The sequence below is a fragment of the Ranitomeya variabilis genome, chromosome 5 (genome assembly GCF_051348905.1).
Source record: "Ranitomeya variabilis isolate aRanVar5 chromosome 5, aRanVar5.hap1, whole genome shotgun sequence".
NCBI classification, from domain to species: domain Eukaryota; kingdom Metazoa; phylum Chordata; class Amphibia; order Anura; family Dendrobatidae; genus Ranitomeya; species Ranitomeya variabilis.
In genome coordinates, this window is record NC_135236.1 from 261,009,112 (window position 1) to 261,018,660 (window position 9,549).

Here is a 9,549-nt window from a genome sequence, read left to right on the forward strand (position 1 = left end):
AAGCTGACCCAGCACCTTCCTTTTTAACTCCGTTGTTAAGGTGACCGATGAGGTTGCGCTGATGAACAAAGTACACGTCTCACTTCAGCAGATACAGTTTCCTGTAAGGCGCAGTTGCAGGGAAGCACATGGAAAGTCCTCAGGTTCAGTACATCTTTTTAAATGCACCCTAGTTTATTTGTCATACATCATATGATATGTCCAGTAAATTCAGCATTTGCATTATATCCCATAATTGCTGAATGTGCACAAATTAACTATAAACTTTTATAACTTATAGACTGGCTTGTACCTGAAACATTACTTGTGTTGGATCATGTTATTGAGGGTGACAATTGGCTTTTTAAATAAACAATTTCTAAACAGAAAATCTGAAAAATAATTGGCCATAGCTATATTAGAACACATTCTAAGATTACAGGCATTGAATAGGTTAAGAATAGGAAGAGCTGTTGCAATGGTCCTGGCCGAGGGGTTGTGTCCAGGTATGATAATGAGCTCTTGCCTTATTGGATGCAGTCTCAATGTTACATCTACCTATTAATAGGGGAATAAAAACCTTCCTGGTGCCTGACCTCACCTGTTATACCTCCACCATGGCACCAACATGCTGCTGCGATTCTGGCTGGTAGGTCTTTATTTCTTCATTACAATGTCTGTAATAAAACTTTTATCTTATACTTTTGTAACATTTTATTGGATGCAAGCTTTAGACTGTATTCACAAATCTGTTGTACACATGTGTGCTGTATTTCTTTTTAAATGACCAGCACAAGGACCAATAGAGTTTCAGTGATCCATACATCAGTTTTAAATACTGACCTGTCTGTCCAGTCACTGAGACATAGAGCATATCCTAATCTCATCTGTTTTGTGGACCAAACATGGCAACTGAAGACAATGGGGATCCAATAAGAATGGATGAAAATTGAAGACATACTTTGTACTTCAGTTTTACATCCTTTTTCAACTGATTTCAACTGATCCATTGCTAAGCGTTAATGCATCAAAAAAGCCAATGGATGAAAAAGTGAATGTAGCCAAAGCCTGAAATTAGGTTCGATGACATGATTTCATAGTATTTCTGTAACATCAAGTAATTAAAATTGCATTTATATTTTGATCAAATGAGACAGAATTAGTTCCAGTGCTATTTCTCCTCCTAATATCAAGCAAGCTTATGCATAGAAATTATATTGTTCAGTAACCCGTTACATAAAAGTATTTCAGTAAATGAGTTTTACTAAATAAGAAGATGCACACTTTAGTCAGTGTTATATGTCTGTTGATTTAAATGAGGTAAGGCGTATATGCTATATTTTTCAAGCTTCACAGTTTTTTAGAGCACGTGTGAAACAGAAACTCAGCCCATCATTTAGGAAATCCAGTCATATCCTATGAAATATTTCACTTTGGAAGATCACATCAGTGACAAGTGTTTGATTTCGAATTGAAATAATTCTGTAGGACATAGAAACATCTGGTTTCTATTACTGAAATAATTTTGATACCGCATTCTAAAGAAAGCCCTATTAACCTCAACAATAATGTATATGTAATTATGTGTGAGATCCAAAGTAAAAAAAACAAACACTTGGATCTTTCAAAGGGTTTTAGTTCCATATAGAATTCATTTGATTAAATCAATGATCATTTGAAATCACAGACTTAAAGGGGTTGTTCAATGAAAACAAGCTATCATATGCATAGTAGATAGCTAACAATTTGTTCATTGGTGGGAGTCCACCCAATGGGATCCATACTGATTGTCAGAATAGGACATTTTTATCCTTTAAGGCTATGTGCCAACGTTGCGGATTCATGTGCAAATTTTCCCGCACTGTTTTTGAAAAATCCGCAGGTAAAATGCACTGCATGGTACTGTAAACCTGATGGAAAACGCAGCGGCCAATCCGCACCATGTGCACATAGCCTTAGGAAGGAGCAGCAGTTCACATGCTTCACCACCACCCTATTCTTTGCCTAAAGGGTTGCCGAACTTTCCACTTGGCTTTTCTCAGCAGCCCCATAGAAAATGAATGCAGCAGTGGCCTGGCATTCAACCTGCCATTGCATTTGGTAAGGGAATAAAAATTCCTACAGAATTAGCTTTCTGCAGCACTGCTGTTTCCCATGCTTTGTACTTCTGTGTGGGTGAGCTGACTTTTTTTCACCTTTTTTCTACAATTACTGATTTGTTTCCTCTGATTTGTGGCTTTGCAGTTGCATCTAAGACACCTTATTTATGGTTGTCCACTGCTTAGTAACTGTTTAACTGAACAAAGTCTTATGTTGTTACCTTACCATCTGTTCATGTTAGCTCTAGTTACAGAATGTGGTTTAAGGATCTCACAATATACAGTAGGGAAAATACCGTATTTTCCGGCGTATAAGACGACTGGGCGTATAAGACGACCCCCCAACTTTACCAGTTAAAATATAAAATCTTCTTAAAAGTCGGGGGTCTTCTTATACACCCTATGTCGTCTTATAGGGCCGGTGAATATGTGCCTTTTGGGGGGGGGGGGGGGGAGTGATCCTGATGACGAGGGGGCGTCTCACAGGAAAGTGAGTATCCCCCATTACCTTATCGTAGCGGTGCAGCGTGGGGGTCTCAGTGCTGGGAGTGGCGGCGGCGGCTGCTGTGCTCTGGTGCGGCGGCTGCTGTGCTCTGGTGCGGCGGCTGCTGTGCTCTGGTGCGGCGGCTCCTCTTCTGTGTGGGGCCTCTGTGCTGTGCGGTGGCGGTGGCGGCGGCATATCTTTATCCAGTTGGGGCTCCTCCGGCATCTCCTTAGCCCTGGAGGCCCCGCCGCAACTCCATGAGTGCAATGCAGCGGCCATTTTCCCGGAGGCAGCTCAATAGGTGCGATGCGGTGGCCTCCGGGAAAATGGCCGCTGCTCAGATTCAGATCTCGTCCCGAAATCTCGGGACACGAGATCTGAATCTGAGCAGCGGCCATTTTCCCGGAGGCCACCACATTGCACCGATGGAGTTGCGGCGGGGCCTCCAGGGCTAAGGAGATGCCGGAGGAGCCCCAACTGGATAAAGATACGCCGCTGCCGCCGCCACCTCACAGCACAGAGGCCCCACACAGAAGAGGAGCCGCCGCACCAGAACACAGCAGCCGCCGCCGCTCCCAGCACTGACACCCCCACGCTGCACCGCTAGGATAAGGTAATGGGGATTACTCACTTTCCTGTGAGACGCCCCCTCGTCATCAGGATCACTCCCCCTCCCCACCCACCATATACACCGGCGTACAAGTCGATTCCCGGCGTATAAGACGACCCCCGACTTTTAAGAAGATTTTCGGGGGTTAAAAAGTCGTCTTATACGCCGGAAAATACGGTAAGTATTTGATACACCAATTATTTTGCAAGTTTTCCCACCTACACAGAATGGAGAGGTCTGTAATTGTAATCGTAGGTTGACTTCAACTGTGAGAGACAGATCCTAAAATAAAATCCAGAAAATCGTGAATATACTCGTTGCTCGGGTTTTCCCAAGCACGCTCGGGTGATCTCCAAGTATTTATGACTGCTCGGAGATTTAGTTTTTGTTGATTCAGCTGCTTGATTTACAGCTATTAGACAGCCTAAGTACATGTGGGGGTTGCCTGGTTGCTAGGGAATCCCCACATGTAATCAAGCTGTCTAGTAGTCGCAAATCATTTAGCTGCGGCAAGGAAAACTAAATCTCTGAACACTAACAAATACTCAGAGACCACCAGAGCATGCTCGGGAAAACCCGAGCAACGAGTATATTCGCTCATCAGTAATAATTAAGAATAAACGCTGTGTCGTCACAGTATGTTACGCTATGATGCAACTAATGCTCTGTGAAAACTGGGTTTAATGCTTCAGATTTTGACAGATACAACATAAATCTGCCTGGCACACAGGGTAGTGTGTTTGTAATACTATAATGGTTAACAAAAAATGGAGCCTAAATGAACCTAACAAAAAAATTATATTTGACCACTTTTGGCATTTGTTGTGGATTCTGTAGGCCAAAAATTATAGTGTAATAGAAAAAAAAACATCATAATGATTACAATGACCTTTTGATTACTGCCTAGTATCAATGTTCACGTGATAGCAGGGTTAACTGCAGCTGGACACGTCATTCAGTCTGATACGCACAATACTTGGTAGAGTCCTGTACATAACACTATTTAGAACCCATGACGTCTCTATGGAGTACCTCTCTAGTGATGTGCTTGTACTGTGCAAACAATAGCATAGAAATAACGGCTAGACTGTCCATTATATGACAGATATTTAGCCTTCATAGCAGTCCCATACCACTGAGATAAATACTTTATAGATTTAGCCACACTTGATATTAACAGCAGTGGTACAAAGAAAGAATCTAAAGTTAAGGGGAGCCTGTAATCAGTTTCTTGCAGTCCGAAGGATGGGCATCACAAATCAAAAACTTTATGATTATGATATGGCTTTATGATTGCAGATAAGTATATTTTACTCTGAAATGCTGTGGCCATCCAGAGTAAACATACTTTGAAAACATGGCCAAACATACTTTGAAAACATTAGTCTTTGCTGACTAATCCAATGCAATCCCCAGACAGCTTCTCTCCACACAAATGCTTTTGACGGACAGGTCTGTCCTTATGTACATGCAGCGCCCCAGGGTCCTGGCCGTTGCAGTAATGTCATTCCCCGCTAGGGATGAGTGATGTTACGTTTGGAGACAATAAAGGAGATCTCACTACCAGGTAACACCAACACACAACACACTTTATACTCCAGTCCACCAGGGGGAGCTATGCTCCTATTTATTAGGGCACTCTTCACAATTAGGTAAAACTGGTGGTCGGGATAGAAAGTGAGGCAGATGCTAGCTGAGCTTGACTCAGGCAGTTGCTGGCTGAGCTTCGGCTCAGGTAGTTGGACCATGACAGGGGTGGGATCCTGTCGGAGGCCTAGACACAAGGTCACGGAGCTGCGCCTGCCCCACGCGTGGCAGCTTCCAGAAAGAGACACGAACAGAGAACTGTGTTGTAAAGTGTGAGGAGAAGTCATAGCAAAAAGGAGAGGAAACCAGAAGGAGTTCTGCCCTGCACAGACTGCCTCCTTCTGAGGTGCAGGATCCCGGTAGCCGGAATACCGAGGGAGCAACAGTCCTTTATGCCTTGCTCCAGAGACCGGCAGGACAGCTAATTTCATGTTACCTGCCCATCCTATACCCAGGAGGCAAGGTGGCACCCACGAGAGGCTGGGGCATGATAGAGTCCCTGTAAAAAGCCTCACGCCACCGGTCATATGGGTTTGTCCTATCCATCCGGGGGACAGAGAGAGACACAACATCTAGAACATCCACCACAGTTGTAAGGACCTTATGAGAAGCTCAGCAGTAAGGTACTACAACACCCAGGCGCTAGAGGAAGGCTACTGATGTGTCTATCTGGATCGCACAGATCTCACTGCAAGCAGCTACTGTGATCACAAGCGCTGGGGAGGCAAACAGATGCATATCATTAGCAACTGATTGTAGTCATAAGGATACTTTAGATGTTTTAAACATGATGTTACTCTTAAAAACTGTGGATCTGTTTTCATACCTAATGATTTTCCCTTGTTATGTTTCAGCACATCCAGCCTCCTTTTCACGTGTGAATGTCGATGTCACTAAGCTTATTGTGGCCAGAAAATTTGTATGCTGACCATGGTTGGAAAAGAGAAGCCCAGGCATTATCTTTCCACTTTTACAAATGTCTTGACACCAGATAGCATTCCTGAATTTTGTATACCTCCTAGGCACCAAACTCACAAAGAGCTAAATTCAGGTACTCGGTACCTGTCAATTCCAGACCTCAGCATGTCGATGTTTGAAGCAACAAGACCAAGTTTATATGACACTCATACCATTCAAGTGGAGAGTGTGGAAGATTCTCTAGAAGAAGAGAATACTAATGCTGATCCTCAGTCACAAGCTGCTTTGTCATTGCCCCATCTTGCAAAAACACAGACCTGTTATGGTTTCTGTACCTTGCTGGAAAGTCCAAATACAAGAAGAAAAGAATCACTGTTTCACAATGACCCTGCTAATCCACCTATTTTGCTACCTCGATCTCGCTGTAATACTATATCTTGTAAAGAAATTGCCTTACCAAACTACTTCAGCACATTGAAGTTACGACCTCTTAAACGCTCTGGAACTTTAGATAGCGACACAACTTCTTCAACTGACTCATCTCCTTTTAGCTCTCCTCTGCTCCATAGATCTTTCCCAATGAAATTGTTAAAATCCTTCAACCAGGAAAATAAATTGTCTAGGGCATTTAAGGTCGGCTATAAGTCTTCTGCTCTGAGAAACAGTTCAATCTCAACTGATGAGGATAGCTCAACAGACAGTAGTCCGTGTATCACCAGAAGAACATCCCAAGAGTGGGCATATGACTCTCCTGCACATTCCACCAGTGGTTTGCTGTTGTCCCCTGGACAATTCCCCGTAGATAATGCTGTAACTCTAGATACAGGAGGAATTTTAAGGCTGTCCACTGAATATCGACCAGAAAATCTGAGACTCCGTATTCGTCTTGTTAGTGCAGAAGAACTGTATAAACAGTCCATAGATCCCAAAAACATCAGCTGCTACATTTCCATATCATTAGTACCTGGCAAAAATCAAAAGCAAAGAAGTACCCTGATTCGCGGAAGCCGCAGCCCAATCTTCAATGAAGATTTCTTTTTTGAGGGTTTAGAGCCTCAAGATCTCTTCCAGAAAACTCTAAAGATAAAGGCCCTTAGTAAGAGCTGCGGAATAAAAAGAGAAAATATTTTGGGAAGGAGCAAACTCCATCTTCTTAATGTTTTAGTGCTTTAAGACTTTCTACTAAGTTTGCACTAAACTTAAATAAAATATTCAATTCTATTTCATGACTTTGTTTCTACGTATTATTCCTTTAGATATAACATATGCTCAGGTCCAAGATTTTATTTCTGTGCAGTTTCATACAGCAGGTCATTCATTTTGCTAAAAATTACTGTATATGAAGCAGTACATGTTTTCTTTTCTTCTAGTTATTCCTAGACATAAAACTTTAACATAGAGTTACACTGCTTTATAGGTCTATTCATTTCTAACATGATCTAATATTATAGAGTCGACCTTTTGCCTGCTTTACAAAATTTTGGGCTTGATTCATTAAAATTTTCATATCAGAATTCTGGTTTAAATGCTTTGAAAAGTGGCAAAATGTAGGCACAACTTAGAGTTGAACCTAAGAATTGCAACTTTTGGAGTCTTCACGTCAGTTTCTTATAGCTCCACCAAACTGGATGGAGATAGGATGTGACGGGGGGGGGGGGGGGTGATGCCATGCTTGTCTAATTCATGATGAGCCGTAGTGTTCCACAAAGCAGAAATTTCACTCTAGTTCCTGATTGGAGTGAGACTTCTGTCTTCATGTACGGAGGTGCTCACCACTCATCAGACACTCCAGATTCATGAAGAGGTGTGTGCACCTCTTCATAAATCAAGAGTATCTGACTCCAGCATGCCCCCTCATGAAGACCGGTGTGAAAAATGCCAGTCTTAATGATTCAAGCCCTTTATTTTCATAAGTAAATTATAATTTTGGACATCATATTTCTGTAGATATGATTTAAATTCTTTTTTGTCAAATTAATGAAGTAGCTGGATCACAGAATACTGAGTACATATGTGGGCACTATACGATTTTTTTCTTTCCTGTACCCACAACTCTATGTGTGACATGATGTTTCTGATTCCTTCAAGTAGTGATATATTTTAAATTAATTAAGACACAACTAAAAGTAAGGCAGAGTGTGGGTTTCAACTGTTGTAATTAAAAATGTACTTACAATGTTCCTAACTCATTCACAAGCACATTATTTGCTTGAAAGCGAATATATCACCGTATGTTTGTTTACTAGTCACTACATCTAATTACTACTAGGGATGTAGGAGCAATTGGCAAAGGGATTAGTCTCAAAAGAACAAATTTTTTTAAGTGGTGGAGTGTTGTGAGCATGATTTGTGTCATGTGCAGTAGTAGTGTATAGTCAGCATGAGAATGAGTTTAGCAATCTCTATTAGGCCGGTTTCACACGTCAGTGGCTCCGGTACGTGAGGTGACAGTTTCCTCACGTACCGGAGACACTGACACACGTAGACCCATAAAAATCAATGCATCTGTGCAGATGTCATTGATTTTTTGCGGACCGTGTCTCCGTGTGCCAAACACGGAGACACGTCAGTGTTCGTGGGAGCGCACGTATTACACGGACCCATTAAAGTCAATGGGTCCGTGTAAAACACGGACCACACACGGACCTTCTCCGTTTGCAGTCCGTGTGGCGTGCAGGAGACAGCGCTACAGTAAGCGCTGTCCCCCCACTGGTGCTGAATCCGCGATTCATATGTTCCCTGCAGCAGCGTTTGCTGCAGAGAAAATATGAATAATAGTGTTTAAAATAAAGATCTATGTGACCGAAGTGCGCCCCCCCGCTGTTCTGAAAATACTCACCCGCTCCCTCGCAGTGTTCTGTGCTGGCCGCCCCTTCTACTGTATGCGGTCACGTGGGGCCGACGATTAGAGTCATGAATATGTGGCTCCACCTCCCATAGGGGTGGAGCCGCCTAGTCATGAGTGTAAATGAGCGGCCCCACGTGACCGCATACAGGAGAAGATGGGGCCAGACCAGGAAGCAGCGACAGCCAACGAGGGAGCGGGTGAGTATTTTCAGAACAGCGGGGGGGGGACGCACAGGGGGTGGGAGGGCGGGGGACACATAGATCTTTATTTTAAACACTATTATTCATATTTTCTCTGCAGCAAACGCTGCTGCAGGGAACATATGAATTGCGGATTCAGCACCAGATGCTGGTAGTACGTGTGGTACCCAGCACGGTGCGTGTGGTACCCAGTGGGCACACAGGCGGCACACGTGTGCCACACTGATGTTCACCAGAAACGCAGGGGCACACAGGCACGGATAATTCCGGTACCGATTGTTTCCGGTACCGGAATTATCTGGACGTGTGGGACAGCCCTAACCCTTTGTGAATGGTGTGAACCTGTGTAATCTTCCTTTAGCATTATAAAAAAGGTATAAAGTACACTATAAATGGTTGTCGGCCAAATGATGATCTTACATAGTTATTAAGGTTGAAGGAAGACTTTAAGTCCATCTAGTTCAACCCATAGCCTAACCTAACATGCCCTAACATGTTGATCCAGAGGAAGGCAAAAAAAAAACCATGTGGAAAAGAGTAAGGTCCACATTGGGGAAAAAAATTCCTTCCCGACTCCACATACGGCAATCAGACTAGTTCCCTGGATCAACGCCCTCTCAAGGAATCTAGTGTATATACCCTGTAACATTATACTTTTCTAGAAAGGTATCCAGTCCCCTCTTAAATTTAAGTAATGAATCACTCATTACAACATTATACGGCAGAGAGGTCCATAGTCTCACTGCTCTTACAGTAAAGAATCCGCGTCTGTTATTATGCTTAAACCTTCTTTCCTCCAGACATAGAGGATGCCCCCTTGTCCC

The 9,549-nt window shown here is 43.0% G+C and overlaps 1 protein-coding gene across 1 annotated transcript; it reads left to right on the forward strand.

Annotated features, from left to right (window-relative positions):
- The first annotated feature begins 585 nt into the window (after positions 1 to 585).
- On the forward strand, positions 586 to 6,850 carry LOC143773590 (C2 calcium-dependent domain-containing protein 4C-like). Its single transcript, XM_077260990.1, has 2 exons — positions 586 to 628; positions 5,614 to 6,850. The coding sequence occupies exon 2, from the start codon at positions 5,681 to 5,683 to the stop codon at positions 6,848 to 6,850; it is 1,170 nt and encodes a 389-aa protein (XP_077117105.1). The 5' UTR covers positions 586 to 628; positions 5,614 to 5,680.
- Positions 6,851 to 9,549: the final 2,699 nt, after the last annotated feature.